This window comes from Salmo trutta, chromosome 14 (genome assembly GCF_901001165.1).
Source record: "Salmo trutta chromosome 14, fSalTru1.1, whole genome shotgun sequence".
Taxonomy (NCBI): Eukaryota; Metazoa; Chordata; class Actinopteri; order Salmoniformes; family Salmonidae; genus Salmo; species Salmo trutta.
The window spans coordinates 5,846,939-5,861,053 of NC_042970.1; the positions used below are offsets into that span (position 1 = coordinate 5,846,939).

The following is a 14,115-nucleotide window of genomic DNA, read 5'->3' on the forward strand; positions in this document are numbered from 1 at the left end:
AATAAAAAAGTATTCAAACCTGGCATGTTGCTCCCTGAGGTAGTCTGTGATGATGCTGTCCAGGGCAGGTGGGGAAGGCAGGTGTCTGTCCAGCTGTTTCTTCATGGCAGGACTCTGGCTGAATGCTCCGTGGTCCGACTTCTGTCTCAGCACACTGGAGGGCCGTTTCCCACTGCCGCCACCAAGTCCAGTCCCAGGGCTACAGAGGACAGAGGAGCGCTCCCGCGTGAACAGGATACGCCCGATCTGAGGCGAACTATGGGGAGGTGGGCCGTGGGGGGTGCAAGGAGGCAGGGAGGAGGAGGGGCGTGGCGTCTGGACCAAAGAAGACGAAGATGATTGGATCACCGCAGTGAGGCGAGCAGCCACTACCACTCCTCCGTTGACCATGCCCCTTGGGGTTCTGGGTAATACAGCGGACGAAGAGATGGGGGGAGGAGCTACAGAGACTGCCGGGTAGAGCAAGGGGGAGGAAGAGAGGGGGATGGAGAGGGAGAGTGGGCTGCAGGGGAGATTAGCCTCCTTGGTGAGGGCTGAGGCGGTATCCTGGAGTCCTTTAGCCACCAGGTGGTTCCTGATGAGCAGCAACAACTCCTTCTCAGGAAAGGAGATACGAGACTGGGCCACAACGTTAGCCTTCTGGAGCCAGGCCAAAGACACGTCTGTCCCTATCAACAAGGGTTTACCTGAGGAAAACGGACGTATTATGAAAACGTTAGCCCTCTGGAGCCGGGCCAAAGACACGTCTGTCCCTATCAACAAGGGTTTACCTGAGGAAAACAGACGCATTATGAAAAGAAAGATGCACCCTTTTGTCCTAGTTGTTTATACTAGCGTTTATTTTATCAGGGACGGGACGACATCAGTATCGTAATATTTTTCCCCCATGGCAAAAATTAAAAACACACACAGACCAAACTATTTGGTCCTTTAAAAACCTGCTGTATGTAAAACATTGTGTGCTAAAGCTTGGAAAATAAATACATGTGACTCTGGCTAAAATATGTTTGTTTCCAACAATAAAGAAGTAAAATGTGCTTTTTGGCATCGTGCCGAACCTTCATTTTAAAATCTCTGATTTATGTGTTCCGTATTGTATTGTTACCTTGTATGAAACTGGCTATGCAAATAAAAAGTTAGTCCGTTCTGTTTTTGAAGGTGGTTTTGATTTGATTTACCCGACACCCTCTCGATGAGCTCGGCAGAATAACGGCAGAAGCGGACGTGCTGTGAGCGTTTGTCCTGCAGCACAGGTTCCTTCATCAGCTGTTGGATGTGTGAGGAGGAGAACAGAGGCAGCTTGGAGATGATCTGTCTAACAGCCCTGGAGCGAGACAGACCAACCAGAGCCTTACAAGCCAGCGCTCGAATCAGGTCTGCGTCCGTGATGGGCATCTTGACCGTCAGTAAACCAAGGAGTACCTGGAAGAATAGTTTCATTACAGAATTTAAAAAGAGTTTTAAAATGTTTGAGGATCAACGAGAAGCCTGTCTTTACTGCATTAAGTAACAGAAGAATAAGGGGAAGATTCCCAGAGACACACGGAATACATACAGTGGGGAGAACAAGTATTTGATAACCTGCAAAATCGGCAGGTTTTCCTACTTAAAAATGACAGACCTCTACATGCTTTGTAAGTAGGAAAACCTGCAAAATCGGCAGTGTATCAAATACTTGTTCTCCCCACTGTATACCTACACAGAGGATGCAAGCCACAACCCGTAGGTCACCTACCTTGATGCCGTTGTTGGCCTGGACAACGTTCCACATCTTGGTGAGCACACTCTCCTGGGCGGGGTGATGCAGAAAGCTGCCCATGGAAGTGAGGGTCTGGTCGGGGGCACACACACAGTTGGTGACCACCTGGAGCGCTGACTTCTGGATCTCTGCATCGTTGACAAACACCTCTCCCTCCGCCACCCCCAGGATAATACTCATTCCTAGAGGAGGAACACAGTGAAAGGTAACATTCTTGTCTAACATAGTATTGAGAACAACAAAAATGATAGTCCAGTCACAGGTTTAAGAAATAGATCAGATTGTATAAAACATGTACCGATATAGAAAAGAGACTGATCTAGCAGTATAGATGGAGAATATAGTAATATAGATATGGAGAACAGAGCAACTGCCCTAGCATTATAGATATAAAGAATAGAGCGACTGCCCTAGCAATATAGATATAAAGAATATAGAGTGACTGCCCAAGCAATATAGATATAAAGAATATAGAGTGACTGCCCTAGCAATATAGATATAAAGAATATAGAGCAGTGGTCTCTAACCTTTGAGTGAAGATCACTTCAAGTCAGAACCCCTCTTTGGACACTGTTAACAACCCTCCAGACGAGCTTCAATGCCAAACAACTCTTCTTCCGTGGCCTCCAACTGCTCTTAAACGCAAATAAAACTAAATGCATGCTCTTCAACCGATCACTGCCTGCACCCGCCCGCCTGTCCAGCATCACTACTCTGGACGGTTCTGACTTAGAATATGTGGACAACAACAAATACCTAGGTGTCTGGTTAGACTGTAAACTCTCCTTCCAGACTCATATTAAACATCTCCAATCCAAAATGAAATCTAGAATTGGCTTCCTATTTCGCAACAAAACCTCCTTCACGCATGCTGCCAAACATACCCTCGTAAAACTGACCATCCTACCGATCCTCGACTTCGGTGACATCATCTATCAAATAGCCTCCAACACTCTACTCAGCAAATTGGATACAGTCTATCACAGTGCCATCCGTTTTGTCCCCAAAGCCCCATATACTACCCACCACTGCGACCTGTACGCTCTCGTTGGTTGGCCCTCGCTTCATACTCGTCGCCAAATCCACTGGTTCCAGGTCATCTACAAGTCTCTGCTGGGTAAAGCCCCGCCTTATCTCAGCTCACTGGTCACCATAGCAGCACCCACCCGTAGCACGCGCTCCAGCAGGTATATCTCACTGGTCACCCCTAAAGCCAATTCCTCCTTCGGCCGCCTCTCCTTCCAGTTCTCTGCTGCCAATGACTGGAACGAACTGCAAAAATCTCTGAAGCTGGAGACTCATATCTCCCTCACTAGCTTTAAGCACCAGCTGTCAGAGCAGCTCACAGATCACTGCACCTGTACATAGCCCATCTGTAAACAGCCCATCTATCTACCTACCTCATCCCCATACTGTATTTATTCATCTTGCTCCTTGGCACCCCAGTATCTCTACTTGCACATTCATCTTCTGCACATCTACCATTCCAGTGTTTAATTGCTATATTGTAATTACTTCGCCACCATGGCCTATTTATTGCCTTATCTTACCTCATTTGCACTCACTGTATATAGACTTTTTGTTTTCTTTTGTTCTGCTGTATTATTGACTGTATGTTTGTTTATTCCATGTGTAACTGTGTTGTTGTGTGTCTCGAATTGCTTTGCTTTATCTTGGCCAGGTCGCAATTGTAAATGATAACTTGTTCTCAACTAACCTACCTGGTTAAATAAAGGTTAAATAATATAAATAATGCAAGCAGATCAAATCTACAGCTCAGATTATAATTATTTTTAAACATGATTTTCAAAAACACAAGTCTCAGCAACATTTATTAAAAACAGTTCTATAGCAACGAGGTTTGTGCAGTAGGATAATAGGCCTAATACATTATCACTGCATTTTGACTATTGCCCTGCCAGTTAGGTGTTTCCTTCCCAGAACATTTTGAAATGATATTTCATGTGAGGTATATGATCACACTGGTAATAGATCATGTGTTGTATTACTTATGAGTCACAGCTGAGTGAGCATAACAATTAGCTTCTCTTTATTTGACTGGACTGATTGGTCCGTCTGATTGGTCCGTCTGATTGGTCCGTCTGAGGGGAGGCAGGGAGGGAGCAGCGATGAGGCTGCTTCTCACCCGACTCACCGTCTCTCCGTTGATAAAAGGGGACACAGTTTTCCAGCTGACGGTGAAACTCAAGACACACACTGCTTTATTTCTACCTCGTGCACCAATTCATGTTGTTACTCCTACGACCAGAGAGAGAGTGAGATATTCCTCTTAAGAAAAATAAAAAAGACACACTGCTAATAACAACCAGTGTTTAACTTGGGATGAAAGAACAGCAGCAGGTCGGTCCATTCGACTGGGTTCACGGAAATTCACAAATTATATTATGCTATAGAGACCTATTATCCACTGTTAAGGCTTCATACACATTTTTTCCATGACTTCTCCATAACTTGACTGCATTTTCACGACTATTATTATAGCTTACATAAAAAAAAAAGACATTTTTGACGCTGGAAGACTTCTGCATCTGATCCCATCTCTTGATCAAGGCACTTAACAGCCCATAAAGTAGAACTGCAGTGTTAGTCACCTGGTCAACATGTGGTCTAGACTCCATCTGGAGAGATCCTGGCTGTGCAGACTTAACCTTTTGATCCAGCCCTGAAAACACCCAAGTCTGCGTATCAAGATCCTGTTGAGCAGCTGACGTTAAGGCTATGATGTGGTTAGAGCAGGGCAGGAACAAAAGCCTGCACACCCAGTAGCTGTCCTGGCGGATGGTTGCCACCTTTGATAATAAAATATCGCAACATAACAACCAAATACTTCTGTCTTTATAAAATGATCAAATCAATGAGTCAGGTATCAAATGGATACTTCAAAGCAAGGTACCCAACTAGACATGTTCTATCTATCTATCTATCTATATATATATATATATATATAGGCTCAAATAGTCATGTTTCAGGGGAGATCAATACACAGCAAGTTATTTGTCAATTCGGCTATAATAATAATTTTTACGTTACTGTTTTATAGAGGGGAAACCCTGCTTTATTTAAGCTATCTGCAGTGCTGGTGTAAAGGCGACAACGACATTAACGTTTAGTTAGCTACAGTTAACTAGCGAGATAGCCAATTCAAAACCACTTTTAGCAGTTATCTAGCTAGTCTGTGCTGTTGAAATGTCGCTCCCCCTCCTCTCAGGCAACGACCCACACACACACATCATTTCGATAATGGCTGATATGTAGATTAAGTGATTGATAACATTTACAGGTGTGCCTTCATGAATTACATCAAGAAAAATAATGAAAGTAATTCCTATAACCTTACAAAGCCTCGTTTGACAACTTGGGTCAGCCGCATCGTGAGCTTTCAGGCTGGCGCATTTCCAATCTCCAACAGCCTAGTGTAAAACGTACAGATTCACAGACTAGCTGCAAAGAAACTTCAACAAAGCAGATCAAGGAAATGAAAGCCCACTGCCCATTGCTTTTCAATGCAGATCCAGCATTCATTGTGCTTCGATCAACCTTTTTATGCCTTGGTGTGTGAATCTGGGCCGACGACAGGCTGTTGTTTTATAGCCTGTAAGCGACTAGAGTGCGGCGCTGCGGACATCTCCGGCCCAGGTCAAGTACTTTTTAAAATGTATTTTCTATTTAACTAGGCAAGTCAGTTAAGAACAAATTCTTATTTACAATGACGGCCTAGGAACAGTGGGTTTACTGCCTTTGTTCAGAGGCAGAACGACAGATATTTACCTTGTCAGCTCGAGGGATTCGATCTAGCAACCTTTCGGTTACTGGTCCAACACTAACCACTACGCTACCTTCCGTCTCTACACTCTAACCACTAGGCTACCTTCCAGATGCTGATGAAAACGCAAACGTATCAAAACACTTTGCTACTCATTTATTGCAGCTGCAGTGCTGGTTGTAGCGTAAGTGGGGAGAAAGTGAATTTTTTGGCTTATAAAAAAAACAATAAAAACATTGACATTGCTGAACAACAACTTAAACATGAACTTCCTCAGAAAAACAGCCGCTCTGCTGTGTTCGTTGAGTCATAGACGGTAAAAAAAGCCCTGAGTGCACAGCTAAGTTGATACTGTGAGATTTCAAAACGTGAAATGGTTAAAAACAATGGGAACACTTTGCCTTCCTGGCACTAGGCCTGTTTAATCAAGCGCACCTGCCGCCAACAGCAAGAAATTAATAAAACAAATAGGAATACAAGGCTTTATCATTGGGTTTTTACAGAAATGTTTGGTGATCGACTAGAAAGGCCTTGGAGCTCGACCAGTTGGTGATCATTGCTCTAGAGAGACTGACCTAGTAGTATAGATATAGAGAATCTAGAGAGACTGACCTAGTAGTATAGATATAGAGAATCTAGAGAGACTGACCTAGTAGTATAGATATAGAGAATCTAGAGAGACTGACCTAGTAGTATAGATATAGAGAATCTAGAGAGACTGACCTAGTAGTATAGATATAGAGAATCTAGAGAGACTGACCTAGTAGTATAGATATAGAGAATCTAGAGAGACTGACCTAGTAGTATAGATATAGAGAATCTAGAGAGACTGACCTAGTAGTATAGATATAGAGAATCTAGAGAGACATACCGACAGTGCAGACGGTGGATCCTCCTTCATCCAGCACGTCGACAGTCTCAGCTAGCAGCAGCTGAATCTTAGGTACTACAGTCAGCATGGCCAGGATGTCCAGGGCAAAACGCACTGTATCAGACCTGGTAGATAGAACAGAGTAAGACAGTATTATATCTATGGGGGTACAGCAGTCTCACTGACAAGGGAAGGAGGGGACAGCAGGGCTTTAGTCATAGCTCACTAGAGATATAACAGGAACAGCCTTCTCGACCTTGGAAGACATTGTAATTTGTTTTTTATCACAATGTGTCATTAAAATCTTAGTCTGGTCACAGATCTGTATAGGCATTATCCAACTTGTACATTTAGTCATGACAACAAACGACAGCGAGAAACTGGCTGAAGAACAAAGAGATATGTGAAGTCTTCATTAGAAGAACGTGCAGATGTTAAATCATGTCGTACCTGCCATAGTAACTCCTCCAGTCACAGGCTATAGAGATGAGTTGTAAGACGAGGGGAATACAGGAGAGCTTGTGAAACACCTCTACAGGTTCCCAGTGAAGCTGAGTGGGTCCACAATCTATCAGGAAGTCCATCATGTCCACCACCTGCTCATGACTGTATGAACACAACTGGGGGGAAACAGACACACAACAAGTCATTGATAAGTCAAATCAACCATTTTTTCCCCCTATTGTATTATTGACTGTATGTTGTTTACTCCATGTGTAACTCTGTGTTGTTGTATGTTGTCGCACTGCTTTGCTTTATCTTGGCCAGATCACAGTTGTAAATGAGAACTTGTTCTGAACTTACCTACCTGGTTACATAAAGGTGAAATAAAATTAAATAAAAACAACCGAGCAATCAATCAGTCTTCGTTATCCATAATCAATCATTCAACTAATGAATACATACATCTTTATCATCCAAAAATTAAGTAACAAATCTTGATCATCTCTAAATGAATGTTAGTTTGTGTGTTCACCTCAGGATGTCACTAAACAGGGAATCTACCTTGTAGTAAGGCTGAGGGTGAACTTGAGCACCCCCTTCAGTTCTCTGGAGGGACTGTTTGACTTGCTCCACCTTGACAGCCAGGTGGGCCTCGAAGTACCTTCTCAGGCACATACAGGTGTGTTTGGCTGTCTGACGGCTGGAGAACACCTGGTCGTCACTCAACATGGCCCCCTGGTCCTCTGTGTTCAGGATCTCTAGTGTACTGATCTAGAGAGAGAGGGGACACACAGCACTAGGTCAGAGGGGGACTAAAAAAAAACAACAGTCCCTCAGTCCCTCAGGGAGAATGTTTTCTTCACAATTTAAACGAGAGATTACACCTTCAGGGCTGTGATGCTGCAGAAGGAAAGCAACTTCAAGGCCCTCTGGCATCACATCTGTCTTCTGAAATCACTAGCCGAGGGACAACATAGTAGCTAGGCAGTGGAAATACTGGAGCTCTATTCACCAGGTTAACTGTCCTGATGACTGCAGTGAGAGTCTCTCATTCAGAGCCAATCTCCCCCGTCTCTCCCCCTATTCACCAGGTTCACTGTCCTGATGGCTGCAGTGAGAGTCTCTCATTCAGAGCCAATCTCCCCCGTCTCTCCCCCATCTCTCCCCTATTCACCAGGTTCACTGTCCTGATGGCTGCAGTGAGAGTCTCTCATTCAGAGCCAATCTCCCCCATCTCTCCCCCTATTCACCAGGTTAACTGTCCTGATGACTGCAGTGAGAGTCTCTCATTCAGAGCCAATCTCCCCCGTCTCTCCCCCTATTCACCAGGTTCACTGTCCTGATGGCTGCAGTGAGAGTCTCTCATTCAGAGCCAATCTCCCCCCCTACTCACCAGGTTAACTAGTCTCCTGAGGCCATCCTGATGGTCAAACAGCTGCAGTATGGCTCTGAATGAGAAGGAGATGGAGAAGAATATGGTGGTGTGGCAGCAACCCGACGCATGGGAACACTCCAGGAGCCACAGGGCATAGCCCACCATGTCTGACAGCACACTGTCTGGCAGCATACACACCTGTAGGAGGGACAGACAGTCAGTCAGGCAGCATACCCACCTGTAGGAGGGACAGACAGTCAGGTAACAGACACCTGTAGGAGAGACAGACAGTCAGGTAACAGACACACCTGTAGGAAAGACAGACAGTCAGGCAGCATACACACCTGTAGGAGGGACAGACAGTCAGGTAACAGACACACCTGTAGGAGAGACAGTCAGGCAGGCAACAGACACACCTGTAGGAGAGCGAGACAGTCAGGCAGCATACACACCTGTAGGAGGGACAGACAGTCAGGTAACAGACACACCTGTAGGAGAGACAGTCAGGCAGGCAACAGACACACCTGTAGGAGAGCGAGACAGTCAGGCAGGCAACAGACACACCTGTAGGAGAGCGAGACAGTCAGGCAGGCAACAGACACACCTGTAGGAGAGCGAGACAGTCAGGCAGGCAACAGACACACCTGTAGGAGAGCGAGACAGTCAGGCAGGCAACAGACACACCTGTAGGAGAGCGAGACAGTCAGGGAGGCAACAGACACACCTGTAGGAGAGAGAGACAGTCAGGGAGGCAACAGACACACCTGTAGGAGAGAGAGACAGGTAACAGACACACCTACACAGTTATATGTTTCAAGTCATGTGACAGCTAACAAAATGACATCCAATGAGGTTTCATTTTGGTAGCTGAATGTGGGGTAAGTGTGTGTGTATACAGCGCCTTTCAAAACTATTCATCCCTCTAGGCGTTTTTCCTATTGTGTTGCATTACAACCTGTAATTTAAATTGATTTTCATTTGGATTTCATGTAATGGACAAACACAAAATAGTCCAAATTGCTGAAGTGAAAAAAATAAAAATAAAATGGAAAAGTGGTGTGTGCATATGTATTCACCCCCTTTACTAAGAAGCCCCTAAATAAGATCTGATGCAACCAATTACCTTCACAAGTCACACAATTAGATAAATAAAGTTTACCGGTGTGCAATCTAAGTGTCACATGATCTGAGTGTATATTTACACTCAGATCATGTGCACACAGGTAAACTTTATTTATCTAATTGTGTGACTTGTGAAGGTTATTGGTTGCATCAGATCTTATTTAGGGGCACCTGTTCCATATATACACCTGTTCTGAAAGGCCCCAGAGTACGCAACACTACTAAGCAAGCGGCACCATGAAGACCAAGGAGCTCTCCAAACAGGTCAGGGACAAAGTTGTAGAGAAGTACAGATCAGGGTTGGGTTATAAAAAAAATATCTGAAACTTTGAACATCCCACGGAGCACCATTAAATCCATTATTAAAAAAATGGAAAGAATATGGCACCACAACAAACCTGCCAAGAGAGGGCCGCCCACCAAAACTCACGGACCAGGCAAGGAGGGCATTAATCAGAGAGGCTACAAAGAGACCAAAGATAACCCTGAAGGAGCTGCAAAGCTCCACAGCGGAGATTGGAGTATCTGTCCATAGGACCACTTTAAGCCGTTCACTCCACAGAGCTGGGCTTTATGTGCCAAAAGGCATGTGGGAGACTCCCCAAACATATGGAAGGTGGTACTCTGGTCAGATGAGACAAAAATGTAGCTTTTGGCCATCAAGGAAAACGCTATGTCTGTCACAAACCCAACACCTCTCATCACCCCGAGAACACCATCCCCACAGTGAAGCATGGTGGTGGCAGCATCATGCTGTGGGGATGTTTTTCCATTCGCAGGGACTGGGAAACTGGTCAGAATTGAAGGAATGATGGATGGTGCTAAATACAGGGAAATTCTTGAGGGAAACCGGTTTGTCTTCCAGAGATGTGAGACTGGGACAGATGTTCACCTTCCAGCAGGACAATGACCCTAAGCATACTGCTAAAGCAACACTCGAGTGGTTAAGGGGAAACATTTAAATGTCTTGGAATGGCCTAGTCAAAGCCCAGACCTCAATCCAATTGAGAATCTGTGGTATGACTTAAAGATTGCTGTACACCAGCAGAACCCATCCAACTTGAAGGAGCTGGAGCAGTTTTGCCTTGAAGAATGGGCAAAAATTCCAGTGGCTAGATGTGCCAAGCTTATAGAGACATACCTCAAGAGACTTGCATCTGTAATTGCTGCAAAAGGTGGCTCTACAAAGTATTGACTTTGGGGGGGTGAATACCGTAAATTTCCGGACTATAAGCCGCTAGTTTTTTCCCAGGCTTTGAACCTCGCGGCTTAAACAATGACGAGGCTAATATATGGATTTTTCCCGCTTTCAATTTTTTTTCTAAAAAAAAAACATTCTGTGACGTGCTCAGTTTTTTGGCGGCATGAAGCTTTCATTAGACCAATGAAATTGCCGAACGGGTTAAGGTCAAACAACTTTTTTGTTTACTGTTTAGATTAAATCGAGCGCTCTCAAACTTCCCATTATTCTGATTACATTTTACATTTGTCATATAGCAGACGCTCTTATCCAGAGCGACTTACAGTAGTGAATGCATATATTACATTTCATACATTTTTTTTTTTCTGTGCTGACCCCCGTGGGAAACGAACCCACAACCCTGGTGTCGCAAACACCATGCTCAACCAACTGAGCTACAGGATTACGGTAGTCATTTTGTCACCCTGATTCCTGGGGGCACAACAAAGTATTTGCAGCCACTCGACATCAGTGTAAATCGTGCATTTAAGGTGGCGCTCCGTGTTCAGCGGGAGGCTTGGATGACAAGTGGGGAGAAATGCTTCACTAAAACAGGCCGCATGCGAAGAGCAACTTATGGTCAAGTCTGCCAGTGGGTCCTGACAGCGTGAAGCATTGTCAAAAAATCCACTATCATCAACGGGTTTCGAAAGGCTGGACTGCTGCGTGTTGAAGAGGGCTCAGCGGGGGATTTGCCACCGGATGAAAGTGACGAGAGCGACAATGAAAACAATCCAATATCGGATGAAGCAAAGAGGCTATTCAACTCCGACACCGAAGGAGATGGTTTCAGAGCACAGGAGAAGGAAGATGGTGACCAATGATTTTCTTGGTAGGCTACTGTTCACTGCTAATTTTTTATTTTTTGTTACAAGCCGTGTTTCGTTAAAGCCTATTTATTTTTGTTACAAGCCGTGTTTCGTTAAAACCTGTGTAAAGTTCATTTGTTTCAATGTACCGGTAGGCACCTGCGGCTTATAGACATGTGCAGCTTATTTATGTTAAAAATAATGTTTTTTTAAATTCAGTGGGTGCGGCTTATATTCAGGTGCGCTTAGTAGTCTGGAAATTACGGTAGTTATGCGCACTCAAGTTCAGTTTTTTTGGCTTATTTCTTGTTTGCTTCACAATAAAAATGATTTTGCATCTTCAAAGTGGTAGGGCATGTTGTCTAAATCAAATGATACAATGACCCCCCCCCCCCCACAAAAAAAAAAAAAAAAGTAATTCCCGGCTGTAAGGCTACAAAATAGGAAAAATGCCAAGGGGGGTGAATACTGTCGCACGCCACTGTATATGACTCCTACCCTCTCCATGGCGTCCTGGTTATAAGCTAGGTAGTAGAGACACAGTGACACCCCAGTAGCAGCCATGGAGGGTCTGGGGATATCCAGCAGCTTCTGCACTCCTCCATGAGCTATGAAGTCAGCAGCAAACTTCTTGTGCAGGAGCAGGGAGGCAAGGTACTGGAGAGAGAGAGCAGAGAGAGAGCAGAGAGAGCGCGCAGAGAGAGAGAGCGCGCAGAGAGAGAGAGAGCGAGCAGAGAGAGAGAGCAGAGAGAGAGAAAGAGCAGAGAGAGAGAGAGCAGAGAGAGAGAGAGCAGAGAGAGAAGAGAGAGCAGAGAGCAGAGAGAGCAGAGAGAGAGCAGAGAGAGAGAGCAGAGAGAGAGCAGAGAGAGAGAGCAGAGAGAGAGAGCAGAGAGAGCAGAGAGAGAGAGCAGAGAGAGAGAGCAGAGAGAGAGCAGAGAGAGAGAGAGAGCAGAGAGAGAGCAGAGAGAGAGCAGAGAGAGAGAGCAGAGAGAGAGAGAGAGAGCAGAGAGAGCAGAGAGAGAGAGAGAGCAGAGAGAGAGAGAGCAGAGAGAGAGCAAACGACATCTGTTACAACATTCAGACACTATCTCTATGTGAGCAGAACCCAGCCTTCAGTTCTTCAAATGGTCTTATCACAGACACACAGACACAGCTGATCTGCTACTGTCAGGCTGGTGAGACACTCATGTTGTGAGTCTCCTAACCCTTCTCTGTTTCCAGGGGAGTTTCTCTGCACCGTCTGTCGCCTTGAGCTTTCAGTCCTTTTCCTTTATTATCCGCAGGTAATGACTAGCAGCTGGTTAAAAAACAACCCTTATTCTCTACAGGTAATGACTAGCAGCTGGCTAAAAAACAACCCTTATTCTCTACAGGTAATGACTAGCAGCTGGCTAAAAAACAACCCTTATTCTCTACAGGTAATGACTAGCAGCTGGCTAAAAAACAACCCTTATTCTCTACAGGTAATGACTAGCAGCTGGCTAAAAAAACAACCCTTATTCTCTACAGGTAATGACTAGCAGCTGGCTAAAAAAACAACCCTTATTCTCTACAGGTAATGACTAGCAGCTGGCTAAAAAACAACCCTTATTCTCTACAGGTAATGACTAGCAGCTGGCTAAAAAACAACCCTTATTCTCTACAGGTAATGACTAGCAGCTGGTTAAAAAACAACCCTTATTCTCTACAGGTAATGACTAGCAGCTGGCTAAAAAACAACCCTTATTCTCTACAGGTAATGACTAGCAGCTGGCTAAAAAACAACCCTTATTCTCTACAGGTAATGACTAGCAGCTGGCTAAAAAAAAAACCCTTATTCTCTACAGGTAATGACTAGCAGCTGGCTAAAAAACAACCCTTATTCTCTACAGGTAATGACTAGCAGCTGGTTAAAAAACAACCCTTATTCTCTACAGGTAATGACTAGCAGCTGGTTAAAAAACAACCCTTATTCTCTACAGGTAATGACTAGCAGCTGGCTAAAAACAACCCTTATTCTCTACAGGTAATGACTAGCAGCTGGCTAAAAAACAACCCTTATTCTCTACAGGTAATGACTAGCAGCTGGCTAAAAAAACAACCCTTATTCTCTACAGGTAATGACTAGCAGCTGGCTAAAAAACAACCCTTATTCTCTACAGGTAATGACTAGCAGCTGGCTAAAAAACAACCCTTATTCTCTACAGGTAATGACAAGCAGCTGGTTAAAAAAAGAACCCTTATTCTCTACAGGTAATGACTAGCAGCTGGTTAAAAAACAACCCTTATTCTCTACAGGTAATGACTAGCAGCTGGCTAAAAAAACCCACCCAGATATAGTTTCATTCACCATCAAACCCAATTCCCCTAATAGGGAATAACAATGTAGTTATAGGAAATAAAACCGTAACATGTGAAGCTCTGGAGTGGCACTAATGTTAAATAACGAGATCAGTGATGATGATGATGATGATGATGATGATTACCAGGAGTGAGTCGAACGTGAGTTGGACATCGTTGGTGTGTTTCAGGTCAATGTAGTGCATAAGAAGCTCTCTGGTGTCCATCTGCATGAACACAGCTAACAGCTCCAGGGGAGGGAGACAGTGAGAACAGAACCGTTGGTTAAAGTCCTCAAAGCACATAAAATACATTTATTCAAAGCTTATATTGACCAGTTAAGTGACTGACAATACATGAGTATGTAGAATGGCTAAAAAGTATATCATTAA

The 14,115-nt window shown here is 44.4% G+C and overlaps 1 protein-coding gene across 2 annotated transcripts in view; it reads right to left on the reverse strand.

Annotated features, from left to right (window-relative positions):
- The window catches only part of LOC115207278 (DDB1- and CUL4-associated factor 1), a 35,996-nt gene that overhangs the window by 12,038 nt on the left and 9,843 nt on the right, over positions 1-14,115 (reverse strand). For both annotated transcript variants that reach the window (XM_029774258.1, XM_029774259.1), the window contains 9 exons: positions 13,870-13,971; positions 11,903-12,061; positions 8,252-8,431; positions 7,420-7,629; positions 6,865-7,034; positions 6,415-6,539; positions 1,736-1,941; positions 1,179-1,422; positions 20-686 (listed from right to left, as the gene is read on the reverse strand). In XM_029774258.1, the coding sequence (XP_029630118.1) occupies positions 20-686; positions 1,179-1,422; positions 1,736-1,941; positions 6,415-6,539; positions 6,865-7,034; positions 7,420-7,629; positions 8,252-8,431; positions 11,903-12,061; positions 13,870-13,971 (2,063 nt within the window). The remainder of the gene's footprint in view (positions 1-19; positions 687-1,178; positions 1,423-1,735; positions 1,942-6,414; positions 6,540-6,864; positions 7,035-7,419; positions 7,630-8,251; positions 8,432-11,902; positions 12,062-13,869; positions 13,972-14,115) is intronic.